The 17,664-nt window shown below is 36.9% G+C and overlaps 1 protein-coding gene across 1 annotated transcript in view; it reads right to left on the bottom strand.

Moving 5' to 3' along the window:
• LOC149550643 (serine/threonine-protein phosphatase 4 regulatory subunit-like protein) overlaps positions 1-17,664 on the bottom strand; it is a 73,732-nt gene that overhangs the window by 38,923 nt on the left and 17,145 nt on the right. Inside the window, exons 3-4 of the mRNA XM_089793631.1 lie at positions 17,611-17,659; positions 17,295-17,400 (exon numbers count right to left, since the gene is read on the bottom strand). Of these exons, the coding sequence (XP_089649757.1) occupies positions 17,295-17,400; positions 17,611-17,659 (155 nt within the window). The remainder of the gene's footprint in view (positions 1-17,294; positions 17,401-17,610; positions 17,660-17,664) is intronic.

Genomic DNA, 17,664 nt, shown 5'->3' with positions numbered 1-17,664 from the left:
CAAGTGAATCTTGTAAACATTTTCCGAGATGCAAAGAATGTTTTTGAAGAATTTTCATTTTTTTAATGAATCTTGTTCTTATGTTTAATTATTTTTAAACCAATTATATATATACACAACTTATAAATCCAACTTTTAAAGTTGTATGGTTGTTAATTTATATTGATTTTCTGTTTTGTTATCTTCATACAAAATGGCCAATTTTGATCTCCCCATGTGCAAAGAGCTCATTTAAACTTGATGTTGTTGTCACCTCCTTGATGACATACAATTATGATTGAACAATCTCCTAGTGGTGGGGTTTATTAAAATAACATTGTAGTATTTAAATCTTAATGAATATTTAAGTCACCTAATATTTCTGGTCACTTTTTGTATCTTTAGATGTATTGTAATGTCCCCGTTCTGGTTGACATCATTTTGCGTGCTGGATCAGTCTATCACGAACTCTCATAGACTGGTAGTTGTGATGAGAGAGTCATTCTAGCATTTATTTGAGGGGTGGATGGCTTATTATGTTCTTGGAGATATTATTTTATCATTACTTTTTATACGCGACCTACATGTTATAATTTTAAGTTGAGATTGCACTTTTTATTTTATAAAGTTATTTAATTATAAAGTGCATTATAATGGGATTTTATAATGGATGCTTCTATAAGTTCTTAGTAACTTCTTAGAAAAGTGAATAAATAGAGGGCTTGGCCTCTCATTTGCATGGACAAGAATTGATGATTCTACTACTATTCTCTTTGAGCATTTGTGGCACCATCCAGGTTTGCAAATATTCAGCATAATCCTTGAGAACGATACTTATCAAGAGATTGCATAACTAAGGAAGTGAAAGACCTTCTGAAGGGGTGCACTTTGGAAGTGGTATTCAGCCATTTCAAGTTGAGCTTAATTTGTATACTCAGACTACCTAAGGGTTTGATTTCTTCGTAAAAAGCAGAACCAAAAAAAAAGCAGGCCGAAAAAGCAAAACGAAAAAAGCAATCCGAAAAAACAGGTCCAAAAAAGCAGCTCAAAAAAGCAGATCCGAAAAAACAATTCAAAAAAGCATTTCAAGTTGAGATTCATTGAGTTTCAGACTTGGACTGAGGTTTGATATTTTTGGAGTTCTATTTGGTGAGGGATTGCATCATTGTTCAATTGGAGGGCTTCACAAGAAGATTCCTTGCAAATCTGATATCAACTGGTGATTTTCGGAAGTCTGGCTGGGATTATTGAAAAAGCAGCTCGAAAAAGCACATACAAAAAAAGCAGATCTGAAAAAACAGTTCGAAAAAGCATTTCAAGTTGAGCTTCATTGAGTTTCAAACTTGGACTGAGGTTTGATATTTTTGGAGTTCTATTTGGTGAGGGATTGCATCATTGTTCAATTGGTGGGCTTCACAAGAAGATTCATTGCAAATCTGATATCAACTGGTGATTTTCGAAAGTCTGGCTGGGATTACATTTTATCATCATTAGGTCATCAATATTGGTCCAAATCTCATGCAATCATTTTTAAAGCATTCCAATAGCCTGGGCATTTCAGTCTGTACCATTTTCGGCTGCCAGTATTGAGGGCAAAAATTAATGCATTTTCAGTACAGTGCCGTACTGTACGGCCTGCTTCAGAACAGTGTACGACCTGCAGCAAAGGACAGTTTGGGGAAGTGCAAATTTGTTGTTCTTCATCAGCATATGACCGTCTGCAGTTACATCAGTACCAGGTTCTTCCATTATCATTGCAATAGCTAAATATCAGTAGGCAGTAGGAGTAATGAGGGTTTGCATTGTTTGTTGAATTCAGTCTCAGTTTTGTACCTAGCTATATAATCACTGTACACCTTGTTCAATGAGCTTGATAGATCTTTGTAGTCAGTCCCAGCATTGAATAATTTTGTAAGTAGTTTCTTGGTACCAAATAGTTTTCCAAATCTGAAGATGCAATTGTTCTAAGAAGGGCTACATATTGGCACTTTTTTTGCTTCATCGAGTTAATTTATTGCTCAACGGTTCCTAGAATCAGTTATTTACTTCCAACAGTATAGTTGCCAAATGTTTGATGAAATTCCATAGTACATATCCAGTCTTAATCTTCAGCAGCACAGTTCAGATTTCATGCCAAGTGTTTGTAAAACTGTCTTGGCTGTAGATACATTATATTTCCTTAATATTTTATGCGTTAAAAGTTAGCATCATATTGAGGAGCTTGCATGGTAATCGTAGAAGTTTTTGTTTTGAAAAAAAAAAAACTATCTTAGCAACCATTTCTATCAAACAACTTCAAACAGAAACGCTATATCAGCAAGTCACAAGGTTGCACATGAATTGTTTGACAAAATAACAAGTAGCAAATAAGGGCAATTTGTGTTCAGTTTTGAGCTGGGTCAGTACAGTGGTATCAGAGCGGTTTCCTGCCATCCTGTGGAGGTTTTTATTGGGAATTTGGAATAGCCAGATAGAGAGAAAAATGTTTGACAAAATGTATGCCGGTCCAGATCAAGGAAAGGAAAGATTCTTACAGTTATTAGACACCTTAGCACAGGGACAGCGATCAGCAGAGCAGAGAGCATAGGAACAGAGTCAGAGATTGGAGCTTATGATGCAGATGATGGCTCGTCAAATGGGGTTGAATGCTAATGTGGGTGGAGGAAATAATCAAAATGGTAATAATCAGAATGGTTATAATCAGGATGGGACACATAATGGAGGCGAACAAGTTGGGAACAATTTCGATCATGCACCCCAGCAAACTAGGACAGTGATTTCGAGGCCCATTATTCCCACATTTCCTCCTAGAGCTCCAGAGCAGCCCGTACCAGAGCCCCAGATCACTGATATACAAGACCAGCTGAGGAGAGATTGGGAAGCCGAAGGTCCAAATTTTATTGCTACAATTACCTTTAGGGAGTATATAGATGTGCGGATGAAGCATATGCCACATGGACATGACAGAAACCAGAGCTATGAGCTACGGAAGAAAGTAGGGAAACTTCAATTACCATATTATGATGGCTCGAGGAAGTCTACAGCAAGATCTTGGGTTCAAAGGCTTGACACATACTTTCAAATGAAACCTATGCCTGAGGAAGAAGCTATTAAGTATGCAGCAATTTACCTGGATGGGTTAGCACACAAGTGGTGGCATCATGGTATGGTCACTATGGGTCATGCACACATTACCTCATATGTGGAGTTTAAGGAGAGACTGATTGAACGTTTTGATAGGCCTAAGGATCATACCTTCCCTATGACAGGCAGAAACTTGTATGAGGAGTTTAACAGACATGCAGATTCAAAACAAGGAGACATTAGTACATCTTCAAGTAATGGTTTATCTGCAACAGCTTCACAGACAGAAGGGGTTACAGATGTTGTGCAAGTTGAGCCAGTTGCATCAGAAGGTGATATCACAGGCACACCGGATTGTGTGATTGACATAGATAGTGATTCCTGTACAGTTGGGTTGGATGAAGTGACAGCAGTTGAGGATACTGTCATATTTGAGGATAGTACAGTTGATCAGAAAGTGAGCATTCAGGACTTTGCAGAAAGTGAGTATCAGGCACAGTTGGATGCTTCTTCACATGAGATAGAGGCTAGTAGCTCTTTACTTGGTTTGACAAGCCAGCTGAAGACAAGGGACAAGAATATTGTCACGGCTTTATCTCATCATGACAGGATACATGGATTGATTGAGAATCACATTTGGATGATTCAACTGCAGGAGAGACAGAAAGGAGTCACAACAGGTTCTTTTTGTGACGACTTACAGTAGATCAAGGAAGGCATGGAGGCAATGAAGGTAAGTTACATACACCTACTTTCAGATCACGATCATCTCCTTAATCTTGCAGGGATCTATTCAGATGCATTAAAGAAGAAGGAAGAGGAGGTTGACCGGTTTTTTCATGAGTTGGAGGATACTCAGAATTCCTTGGTGTGTACTCAGTTGGCTCTCCAAGATTCTGAGAGACATGTGGACGAGTTTTGTCTCGAGGGGGATGTTGTGGACAGTCTTGAGGACTTAGTTTCCTCAGCAGTTTCTTATGGTATGGAGGGGTTGGACAGCGATGCTACAGTTTTTTATACTTCATATGTTGATATGAGTTTTGGAGTTGATTCGCAGAGTGTGGATGGTAGTACTCCAAAGATCAGTAATTTCGAGTTTACTCCTTTGGATAGTATGGCAGAGGAGGATTGTAAGAGACAGTCTAGCCAGCACAATCATGTGTCTAGTCAGTTGAGGGTTAGTGAATGAGACATTGCTATCGCTTGCGAGCATTTTGATGTTGCTCGTCAGTTGTTAGCAGTTTATGGATGGGGTTCTCCTACTAGTAATGAGCAAGCAGGCAGTTATCTTTCCTTGACAGAGATTATGGGAGGCTATCCAGATTCTGAGACAGGATTATATGCAGTTGGTAGCTGATAGAGATTATCTTATGGAGTGGGGCAGTACAGCATATGACGCATTATTGGTCAAGGAAGATGAGGTGAGTGCGCTTACTCAGCAGCTCGAGGTGACTTCTGAGATTCTTGAGAGTACACAGTTGGCTTTCGAGGAGTCATAGTTTCATTTGGCTGAGGTGACCATGGAGTTAGAGCGACTTCAGTCTTTACCAAATTCTGTACAATCACGGACCGTGATGTCTGGTGATTCGAGGATGTCCATGGTCGAGGTTGATAGAGGCAGTGGAGATGAGGATATATCTGTCCACGACACTAGTATTGGCATCTTTGGTCCGTTTCCACTAGACGTAGGTTCAGCTGAGTTTGGAGCTGCAGCTGAGCATTGTGGTATGTTTGACTTGGAGGGCACAGAGACTAGTGTTGTTGTTGATTCTGCGCCCTTGGCTATATCATCTTCTGACTTAGTTGATGATCAATCACAGTTGGTCGTGTCACGTCTACAGGATGAGTCTTTGACTGGGATTGGTTCTTTTTACCAGCATTATATTGCAGGATATGTTCATCAGTTTGCTTTTGATCCATGTGTTGAGGACTTGATGGCCGTCAGATTTGGTTTGAGTTCTAGTTCTTGCTATTTATCATGTGATGACTATTCGCCATCAGCAATGCATGGGAGTTATGGTTATGAGACAGTGGCCAGTGATTTACAGAGTTGTGTTGATTGCAGTAGGTGTGCAGTGTGTGGATTCTTTGTATTTGGTGCAGTTTCATGCAGGAGTATTCACCGTTGTAGCAGAGTTGGAGTGTGCATTCCACATAACGCAATGGGTTGTGTGGATGGTGTTTTTTATGTTGATAGTTTGGGTGATCTACTCTATTTGGGGTCTGATATTTTGAGAGTTTGTGCCTCGTGGGTTCCTGACTGTGGCAGTAGTGGATATGGAGTTCAGTTGCACAGTGATTCACGATTTATTCATGGATTCCTCTTGGTTATATTTCACATGTTGTTGCAGGAGCCTACATTGACTGACGGTAGTATAGCTCATGACTACATTTGGGATCCAGATGGAGCGATTGGTTTGTTGTTCGGCCATTGCTTGGGGACAAGCAATTTCAAGAAGGGCGGACTATAATGTCCCCATTCTGGTTGACATTGTTTTGCGTGCTGGATCAGTCTATCACGAACTCTCGTAGACTGGTAGTTGTGATGAGAGTCATTCTAGCATTTATTTGAGGGGTGGATGGCTTATTATGTTCTTGGAGACATAGATGGAAAACTCACCGATTTTCCTAGCTCGGCGAGTTTTTCACCAGTTAACTCGCCGATTTAAAAACTTGGTAGTCTGGTAAAAACTCGCTGAGTATTCGGCGAGTAATCGGCAAAAACTCGACGAGTTTTTATGAAAAACTCGCGATTTACTGGTGAATTTTTGCTCGCAGCCTGTGACGGATTAAAGCGGCAGTGAGTGTGTTTTTTCTCATTCTTTCTTGTATTTGCATTGTTTAGAGCCTTGAGGAGTGAAGAGAAGAAGGTTTAGAGGCATTCTTGGCTGATTGCAAGTGATTCAAGGCGGATTTGAGTGGATTGTAGAGGATTCTAACCGATTGTAGAAGACAAATTTCTTTCCAGGTATGTTCATCTTATCATAGTTTGAAAACTTTTTATAATTTTATAACAAATGTTCTTTTGTTTTTGTTGTTGTTTGTAAATGTTTTCAAATTATTTAAAATCATTTTGAAGCATTTGAAACCCTAGCTTCTAAGGATATGGTTGAAGTTTGTTGTTTGCCAAGGATATGGTTGAAGTTTGAAGTTTGAATCATTTGAAACCCTAGCTTCTAAGTTCTAACTTTGTTTATTCATTTTTCTATATATTTATGTGTAGGGCAGCGGTCAACCATTAAAAAAATGACAAATCCGCAAGAAGAGTGGCCACAAACACCATGCCTATCTGGATATATAGGCACTCGGCCTAAAAATGCAAGAGATAAGGCATGGCGGTATGCCTATGAAGCTCCAAGTCCAAATGATATTGGGAAGGTGATATGCATTCCCTGTGAGAGAATTATTTCTGGAGAAATAAACTGCCTCAAATATCACCTTGCAGGCATAAAGAAACATGACTCAAATCCTTGTCTCAAGGTAATTGATGAAGAAAAAAGATTCATCAATGCCCTACTTGCAGCTGCTGAAGAGAAAAAATTGAATAGGGAGAGGGCAAAATTAGCTATGAGGGCAGCCATAGCTGAATCTAAAAGAGCTCCTTTTGATATGCAAGAGGAAGAAGAAGCACTTGAGAACATACCAGGATCTCTTCGTGGCCCACGGATCTACAAACAAAATTTCTCTTTTACCGGTTCCACTTCTTCTACATCTCCTACTTCTTCATCATCACCATCCGGATCCCCATCAGGGATAGGTGGTTATTTTGTGCCCAGGAACACACCTGGAACATAGCCATCATTAGAGGGCACTGATGGTTTAAGGAGGTGCATGAGCAAACTGATATTGCAGCAGCTGATTTTTAGTTTTTCAGCAATATCTCAATGAATGCCACTAATAGTCCCTATTGGGTCAATATGGTGAATGCAATGACAATATCAAGCAAAGGGTACAAGCCGCCTAATCACAAAGATATGAGTGGAAGGTTAGTATTTTACTATTTAGTAATTGTAAATAATTGTGATTCACTTTAGTTCATTGTTATATTTTAAATTTTAATTGTTATAACTTATTTCCTAAATTTTTACTAACACTTACACTTTATTTAATATTACACCTAAATTTTGTAGTTTGCTTGACAAAGCGGTTGGTAGGGCAACATTGTTGATAGAAAACCAAAAGAAAGAGTGGAAGAAGTATGGCTGCACCATTTTATCTGATGGGTGGACAGATGGAAGAAGTAGAACCATTATTAACTTCTTGATTGCTTGCAAAGATGATGTGGTGTTTTGGAAATCTGTCGATGCCTCCAACAAAGTGAAAAATGCAGCCACATTGGCTTTAATGTTAGAGAATGTTGTCATGGAGGTGGGAATAGAGAATGCGGTGCAAATAATCACAGATAATGCAACAGCATATGTGGCAGCAGGTAGATTTAATTTTTTATATTTGAATCAATATGAATTATGAATGTAATGCTATGGTATTATTCAATTTAGATTTGATGTAATTTGTAAATACTAAATATGGAAAGTTTGTTACTGATTATTGATTTTTCACTAATCTTTTAGGTAGAATCCTCCAAGAGAGGCATCCCACACTTTTTTGGTCACCTTGTGCAGCACATGTCCTTGACCTTCTTTTGGAGGACATAAGAAAACTTGATTGGGTGAGTCCAGTTGTGGAAGATGCTAGGCGAGTCACAAAATATATCTATAATCACCCATGGGTTCTCAGTTTGATGAGAAAAGCCACTAAAGGCAAAGATTTGATAAGACCTGCTATGACATGGTTTGCAACGGTCTTCTTGACGTTGCAAAGTATTCTTGACCACATATTGGCTTTGAAGCAAATGTTTGTGTGTGCTGATTGGGTTGCTTCACCTTACTCAAAGAAGCCCGAAGGAGAGGTTGTGGCACAAATAGTCTTTGATGATAGCTTTTTTGCAAAGGCTAAGGAGATTGTGGAGGTAACTTCATTATATTTTTAGTTTATTCAAGTTTCATTATCAATTCATAACTTACTATGTTATTAACTAATTTGTATTTTTCAAATTTCAAATGTAGATGTCTCTGCCCCTAGTTCTAGTCTTGCGCACATGTGATGGGCAGCAATCCCCAATGGGAAGTCTTTATGAGGCCATGGATAGGGCGAAAGAGGCTGTTAGAAGTTACTATCACGGGGACAATCTCAGATTTGACCCCATTTGAGAAATAATTGATAGGAGGTGGAACAATATGCTCCACCAACCTATTCATGCAGCAGGCTACTTCTTCAATCCCAAATTCAGGTACTATGATAATTGATTGTCCTTGAAGTTGGGATTTTAATAAGTCTTTATTTTACTTTACTTTTTAAGGTTGTGTAGTAAGACTTGATATCATTTTCTATTTGTTTTAGGGCTGATGATTCCTACTCAGATCCTAATGGAGAGGTCATGGAAGGTCTCTCTAAATGCATTGAGAGAATGACATCAAGTGAAGAGGAGAGAGACCTTATTGTGACCGAACAACAAATCTATGTGGAATCAAGGGGTCCTTTGTTCTCTTCTATGCTAGCAAAGAGAGCAAGATCTACTCAAGCACCAAGTGAAGCGTCAAACTTTAAAACTTTTGCTAATTGATAAGTTGTGCTTCTGATTTTTTTTTTTATTGCTTTATAACTTTTTTAATTTTGTTTTGCAGATGCTTGATGGGCAAGTTGGGGTGGCAATACCCCCAATTTAAAAAAAATTGCTCTCAAAGTCCTATCCCAACCTTGTAGCTCATCCCATTGTGAGCGCAATTGGAGCTTATTTGAGTCCATCCATACAAAGAAAAGAAACAGAATGACTCAAAAACGGCTTAATGACCTTGTTTATGTGCACTATAATCTTAAGTTGCACATAAAAAAGGCACAGCTCGTAGAACTACTTGGTCCGCTTGATCTAGATGAGATAGATCCTTGTTCTGATTGGACAGCTCAAAAGCCAAGTCCATTGTTTACACCAGATGAAATCGCTGATTTGGAGAGGCAGGCCATGGAGGGGGAGGCTGATACTGATTTTCAGTTCACTATGGATGACATTGAGGATGAGGACGAGGATGATGATGATTCAGGTGAGGATCAGGCATTACCATTAGGAGGAGATGCATCCTCTTCTAGGACGCCGAGCCAGTCAGTAGGGACGTCGAGCGAGGGGGCACAACCACAGAGTTCACAGTTACGCAGCTCACGCCCTATCCCAGTGCGGGGCACTTCTTCTAGGACTAGACCCCCTCGCTTTCCTGCTAGTGCAAGTGGAAAGAGGAAGATGTGATTGACATTGTATTGATGTATTTAGACTTTTAGTATTTACTTCTAGTTTGACAGATTGAAACTATTTAGTAATTTACTGTTTTGCTTCCTACCATGAGCATTTTGCATGAGAAAGCAATTTTGTACGCATTATGCATTTATATATATCTAAACTTTGTTTCTTTCTTTTGCATTGTCTTTAATTAACTTATTAGATGCATCTTCTCATTAAATTTTGTAAAATAAATGTATTTTTAATAAACTTTCAGCGATTTTTTAGGTTCCCGAGTTTTTTCCAAGTTTTTTTTTTAAATCACCGAGTTTTCCTCGATTAAACTTTTGGGGGGCTTGGCGAGTTTTTGCATTTGGCGAATTTTCCAACTATGCTTGGAGTATTATTTTTATTATTACTTTTTATACGCGGCCTACATGTTATAACTTTAAGTTGAGATTGCACTTTTTATTTTATAAAGTTATTTAATTATAAAGTGCATTATAATGGGATTTTATAATGGATGCTTCTAGAAGTTCTTAGTAATTTCTTAGAAAAGTGAATAAATAGAGAGCTTGGCCTCTCATTTGCATGGACGGGAATTAATGATTATACTACTATTCTCTTTGAGCATTTGTGGCACCATCCAAGTCTGCAAATATTCAATATAATCCTTGAAAACAATACCTCTCAAGAGATTGCATAACTGAGGAAGTGAAAGACCTTCTGAAGGGTTGCACTTTGGAAGTGGTATTCAGCCATTTCAAGTTGAGCTTAATTTGTATACTCAGACTACCTGAGGGTTTGATTTCTTCGTAAAAAGTAGAACCGAAAAAAAAGCAAGCCGAAAAAGCAAAGCGAAAAAAGCAATCCGAAAAAGCAAGTCCAAAAAAGCAGCTCGAAAAAGCAGATACGAAAAAAGCAGATCCGAAAAAACAGTTCGAAAAAGCATTTCAAGTTGAGCTTCATTGAGTTTCAGACTTGGACTGAGGTTTGATATTTTTGGAGTTCTATTTGGTGAGGGATTGCATCATTGTTCAATTGGAGGGCTTCACAAGAAGATTCCTTGCAAATCTGATATCAATTGGTGATTTTCAGAAATCTGGCTAGGATTACCGAAAAAGCAGCTCGAAAAAGCAGATACGCAAAAAGCAGATCCGAAAAAACAGTTCGAAAAAGCATTTCAAGTTGAGCTTCATTGAGTTTCAGACTTCGACTGAGGTTTGATATTTTTGGAGTTCTATTTGGTGAGGGATTGCATCATTGTTCAATTGGAGGGCTTCACAAGAAGATTCATTGCAAATCTGATATCAACTAGTGATTTTCGGAAGTCTGGCTGGGATTACATTTTATCATCATTGGGTCATCAATATTGGTCCAAATCTCATGCAATCATTTTTAAAGCATTCCAATAGCCTGGGCGTTTCAGTCTGTACCATTTTCGGCTGCCAGTATTGAGGGCAAAAATTAATGCATTTTCAGTACAGTGCCGTACTGTACGGCCTGCTTCAGAACAGTGTACGACCTGCAGCAAAGGACAGTTTGGGGAAGTGCAAATTTGTTGTTCTTCATCAGCATATGACCGTCTGCAGTTACATCAGTACCAAGTTCTTCTATTATCATTGCAATAGCTAAATATCAGTAGGCAGTAGGAGTAATGAGGGCTTGCATTGTTTGTTGAATTCAGTCTCAGTTTTGTACCCAGCTATATAATCACTGTACACCTTGTTCAATGAGCTTGATAGATCTTTGTAATCAGTCCCAGCATTGAATAATTTTGTGAGTAGTTTCTTGGTATCAAATAGTTTTCCAGATCTGAAGATGCAATTGTTCTAAGAAGGGCTACATATTGGCACTGTTTTTGCTTCATCGAGTTAATTTATTGCTCAACAGTTCCTAGAATCAGTTATTTACTTCCAGCAGTATAGCTGCCAAATGTTTGATAAAATTCCATAGTACATATCCAGTCTTAATCTTCAGCAGCACAGTTCAGATTTCATGCCAAGTGTTTGTAAAAATGTCTTGGCTGTAGATGCATTATATTTCCTTAATATTTTATGCATTAAAAGTTAGCATCATATTGAAGAGCTTGCATGGTAATCGTAGAAGTTTTTGTTTTTTTTTTAAAAAAAAACTATCTTAGCAACCATTTCTATCAAACAACTTCAAACAGAAACGCTATATCAGCAAGTCACAAGGTTGCACATGAACTGTTTGACAAAATAACAAGTAGCAAATAAGGGCAGTTTGTGTTCAGTTTTGAGCTGGGTCATTACATGTATCTGGTCATGTAATGTATCTACTCCGTCAAACAGTTCAGTAAACTTCTATCTCAGTTTTCATTACACAATTGTTTGTTTAACAAACATCGTCTTTGTATTTCCTTATTTAAGGAGCCTCTGTCTCCTGCATAAATGGTAAATTCATTCTATATCAATTGATTATCATTTCAAATTCATGGTATCAATGCCCATAGATTTTTAAACAAAATTTTAAATTCATAGTTTCTAACTTTCTATACCTTGTATTAAGTTCCAAAAGGGCTTAAACATTTTTTATGAAAAAACTGTGAAGAATCCTAGAAAATTTTAAGATATCTTCCAAGTTATTTTCTCCATTTTTATATAAAAATCAAAGGTTTCAAGAACGAGGAGTTTTGACATTGCAAATCTCTGAAGACTCTGAAGGTTTTCTTTACAGATTTCATAGGTTTTCCTACCAAGTGCGAGGGTTTTCTATCTCAAAAATACATTTTTTGGAGGTTCTGTTTGTTCCTTGTCTTTGGATAAAGGGAGGGTTAGCTTTGTTACCCAACATCATGTTGGAAAGATTATGCTAAATTTGATCATATCCAAAAGTTCTGAAACACCGGCGAGGGTTTGGGCAGCACTGTCATGTCACATTGTTCTAATGAGAAGGGGCAGCCTTCTATGCATTCGTGACCAAATGACTTGTGGATTCACTCTACTGTAGGGTGGTTAGTTAATAATTGATCATTAAGGGAGGGCATCAGAATAATATAGTCTTATTTACCTCAAAATGGTTATTTAGATCACTTAATGTATCTGGTTACTTTATGCATCTTCAAACATATCTGGTCATGTAATATATCTAGTCGGTTAGACAGGTTAGTATACCTTTATTCCAGTTCTCAGTAAATGATTGTTTCTTTCAGAAACATAGTCTTAGTATTTCCTTATTCAAGGAGCTTTCATCCCCTTTGTAACTCTTCATTGAATATCAATCTTTATCAATTCAATCCTTAGCGTTGTGAATAACCTAGAAATGGGTATAAAAGTTCATGCAATTGACTGAAATCTCCTTTCTGCACTTTTTCTGTGTTGGGAATAAGAATTTGTGGAACTCCAAATAAAAAAGGGTTGTAGAAGGAACAAATAATGGGATATATTAAACAACATGAGGATGTCAACTAGTAATAGATCAAATGAAATAGCACTCTTCTATCCAAGAAATGATTGCATAATAAACCTCCTAGCAGCTTATCAAAAACAGCTAGCCCCCATCTTTTCATGGTACCATCTTCCTCAGAAGAGACTAAACCTTTCTTTCATGCAAATGAGGCCCATCGAGAAAGACCTTCAAAAATAAGGCACAAGAAGCTACAAATGTGAGTCTTGTTGATGGAATTTATGGCAATGGACTTCCTTTCAAACATGTTTAATCACCATATTGGTGTATGCTGATGTCAATTGATGATGCACCTGCTAATCACATTAGTCCAGGCTATGAAAAAGTGCACAGCATCTTATGACCAAGGAGAAAGCTTCAGTACAGGCATCACTGCACGATATCAAAGATACTTGGCCCCAAATTTAATGGATGAAAGATTGCAAATATATACCACTAATTAATGTTACAACAATGTCCCCTAAAGAGGCAATGTTTTGGAAGGTACTAACTTAAGAAGGCCAAGCGAAAAATACAACTTTCATTGTCAATATCCTTATACATTCCATTGAGATGGTGGGTCCTAAAAGTGTTGTCCAAGTAATAACAAGCAATGCTAAAAATTGTAGGCCAGCTAGTTCAATAGTAAAGGGTATGAGTAGTGTACACATATTTTTTAGATACCATGTGATGTCCACTCAACTTTATATTTGAAAAGAATTACACAATTAACAAGATCTTGAAATTCTAAAAAAGGTTGACAAGAATGGAATGTTTGTGACTCATCATCCAATACAAGCAATCTAAAGACCTCCAACTTGGAGTCTTGAGAGATAATTTAAATTCTATTATTAAAATACTTCTCAATTATTTTTAAATTTTTTATCATCTTATGCAATACATCTAACTTGTAATATTTTAATTTGTTTTTATTTTAAGGCTATGCAATGTTGCGAAAATTCCATTTCCTAATACAATGAGTAAAAATGCTACATGAATTGAGCACTATGGTCATCAACATTATTTGGAATGTATAAAGAAAGCCAAAAAAATGCAGCACACATCCTAGAAGATGAGCGGGGGATGATGAGCACATGGTTATATTGAGAGCTGAGGGGGAGGCACAGGAGGGGGGGCATTTGGGTGAATCAGTAATACAGAAATATTTTCTACTTAGTAAATTCAACTATGCTCAAATCCTAAATTAGCACATGAGATTAAAATAATAAGCAATTTAACCACAATAACAAGAATTAAATGGAAACCTTTTGAGAAAACCACGACAGAAATTTGCTTTGTATTAATTTGTTTTTACAAATTCTAGAGGCTCAAACCCCTAGTTCAATTTGTGAGCACCTGCTAGATGCACCGAACTCTCAGTCAATTCATGAGCACCAACTCACTAAAGGCACCAACAACTCATTCAATTTTTGAGCACCAACTCACTAGAGGCACCAACCTTTCATTCAATTTTCCACCTTATCGATGTTTCTTCTACAACTGATGGTGGATAGCCCTCTTCTTCACAACTTTTGCTATGAATCTCTCTTTCAAACTGCAATAATCTCTTCCACAAATTGCTCTAAGTTGATTATAAGTCTGACACAATATGTCCACAGTTTCCTCTTTAAAAACTATAAAACACCCACACACTCCCCCGTTTTCAACCTCAATATATATTTTCACATTTATCTGTGAGACTGACTCCTTCTCAGAGAGGTGTTATTTTATTTTAGATATACCCATTATTCTCAAGCTTACAACACTGTCCCATTGTAATGTCCCCATTTTTAGCAGGTTCATGCAATTGTCTAGGTCAATTCATCATGGCGACCCTCGTGAGCTGGCAATATGCTTTGAGGGTCTCTAAGGCGGATTTGATATTTATGGTAAGTCTATTTTCGGTAATTGCTATATTTGGCATTACAGTGGTGGCCTAAATGGTTGGTTGTCAGCCGCAGTATTCATGAAGTTTATTATTAATAAGTAATTAAGAGGCTTTGACTATTAAAAGTACTTTATCTTATTTCATGTTATAAAATGGAATTGTGAATGTGAAGCCTCTTAAGTAAAAAGCGTTTTCACGAAGCCATTTCTTAGAAAGTTAATTATTTAAAAGAATTCAATGGAATCTTCTAATTAAACCATGTGTTGATGAAGCAACTTTAATAAAAAGTGTATGAGTGAAGCCAAGTTGCATTAAAAAGAGGGCTTCATGAAGCAAATAGATCATCCAATTCTCTATGCTTTTTATTATCTCTTGTGAGGGTTTGAGTTTGGTGAATTTTATTTTATTGCTGAAGTATAATGGATTTGAGCTGAGTTTTTGGGCTCTGAATTAGAGAGACTTCTCATACTATTGCTACTGTTGCTGAGAACCAATATATGTTGGAGATTTTTTTTTTTAAGTTAAGTATATAGATTTTGGATTATATATGTTATCAATCTAATTTGGGTGCCTTCTTTCTGTTATTTCTGTATCTTGAAAGGCTATTTAAATCTGTTACTCGGAGCGATAATCTACCCTGCTTGGTGATGTTGGTTTTACATTTTACATTCTATGTTGGAGCGATCATTGACTAGAAATTTAGGGGTTGTTAATTCTGATTTTGGCAACCTGTGGGGTATTTCTGGAGCAGAATTTTCCATATCTGCAGCTGCATTTGTTTATGGAAGAATTATTTTGATGTTGAAATTGTTCCTTTCAGAGGGTTTCAAGGCATGTCTTACATGTAAGTTCATGGACTGTGACTACTAATTTTTATGGGTATCGTTGATTAGATAATAGGAGATATTTTATCAATTGGGTTGTTAATACTTCGTGAAAATACTGAGTATCTAAATTTATATTAAAATCTGGAATTTTCAACAGTATATTCCCCATGTAATATCCAATTTTTTAGTTGAAATGATTATTGCAGTATCTTCTATTTTTTCTGCTATATTATTGTATCAAGAATTGCAAAACCTCAAAAACACAAACAAAAACAAAAATCAATTCTTCAGTACAGATTGTTTGGGAGCCAGCAAGGCTCATTACACACAGCAGCTGGTAGCCTTTGGAGACAGAACCCTCCAAGTGAAAGCAACCTATATCTTAAGGATAGAGACCCTCAAGAAGCAATTCAGGATACTTATTTTTTGGGGACAGGAACCCTTAGAAAAAAGTTTATGATTCAGAGGTCCAGCAGGACCATGCAGAGCATCGTCAAAGAAATCAGACTTGTGTATTGCAGTGCATCATCAGCATAATCAGAAGCATACCAATTAATCGTATCAGTACAGTAAATTTCAACAAATGTTTGTAATTGAATAAAAGATAAAACCAAATATCTATTATTGGCATATTTCTGGGTATCAGAATAGTACATTTAAATTTGAATGCAGATGTTTTGAGTTAAATCAGACAGGTAGAATTTGTTATATGTGTGCATTTAGTTGAGTTCTTGTAGTGATACCTGCTCAAATCTGATCTTAAAATGATGATAAAGAATTGCTCAATGACAACTACAAATGATCAGCAAATCAGTGTCTCTTATTTCAACACAATGATCCAATACAATGCTCATCCATAAGACAAGACTCTTGGCATTAACAAGAAATTCAAATATATGATATGCTGGTATGAAAATGCACTCCTACAGCTGTAACTAAAAGTTATGAAATGATGGACTATATGCAATGAAACCTGGTTGGCTTGAAGCTCCCTTGTGAATAGATGAAGAAGCAACCCTTTATTCAGATAAGTACAATAATACATCAGCTATTGTACTCGAATATTTTTTCTCAATGTAGCACAAATAGAAAACTGAAGTATCTTCCTCCCAGCTGCAATAATTCAAGTGATCTTTCACACCCTCAAAATTGCATACTAATTGAGAGTTTTCATTCTTAATGGCCAATTGTGACTATTGCAGAAACCCTAGGCTCCACAATGCACATCAACAAATATCAACAATAAAACTGGATGATAGACAATGAGCCCTCAATGCCTATTTATTCTTTTTCCTCAATAGGTCGGCCTCCTTCTTGAACTTTTCTTAAGTCACCTTCTAAAAGGAATATTATTTTATTAATTGTTTCTCCGCTTCTTCCAGCAACCTCTAGAACATTATTTTATTAAGTGACTTTATAAAATATTTTATAATTCAAGTCACTTTATTAAATTAATTAAATATAAAGTTACCTTTTAATATTTATTTATTTGATAACTTTATAAATAATTAACTCCTCCAAAACGGGGACATTACAGTTCTTTAAATTTTAGAGGTGGCTTATAATTGTCCAATTATGAAAACTATGCAATCCACAATTTGTAATCCTACCAAGCACCCTCGCAATCCAAACATCATTTCTATTTAATTCTTTTAAGCAAAAATGCAATAAAAGCTTTTAAAATTAGCATAATCTGTACCCTAGAACAAATTAAGTAGTCCAATGGCAACCTGATGGAATAAAGAGGAATAATAGAATATTGAACACAAGAAGCATCTAATGGACCCAAGTCCCAACTGTAGTTACCAAATTGATGAAGTGAATGATTCATACACAATACCTTCCTCAAGCCTGCTAACTAATTCTGGATATGTTTCCCCTGCTATGAGGTTTTCACGTGCAGCAGCATCAGCAGCAATAAGAGACTCATGATATTCTGTCAGAACCTTCAACAAGAACAACCAATGCCAGATAAATTCCAAAACAATGGCAGATATAATGAATCACATAGGCAGAGTCATGAAATAAAACTCCCCACTGATTAAGCAACTTGTTCAGGCACAAATAAGTCATAGGAATTATTTCACAGTAATACTCTATTATTAATGGCTCAGCATAATTGCATTAAAAATGATGTAATCATACCTCCACCATACCTGCTTCAAACGGAAAGATAACAACCTTTTCAACATAGTCCAATTATGCCTGCA

This window comes from Cupressus sempervirens, chromosome 7 (genome assembly GCF_028749045.1).
Source record: "Cupressus sempervirens isolate cs-2001-9-10 chromosome 7, ASM2874904v1, whole genome shotgun sequence".
Taxonomy (NCBI): domain Eukaryota; kingdom Viridiplantae; phylum Streptophyta; class Pinopsida; order Cupressales; family Cupressaceae; genus Cupressus; species Cupressus sempervirens.
The sequence above is the reverse complement of the archived record's forward strand: the minus strand, read 5'-3'. Positions and strand labels throughout refer to the sequence as shown.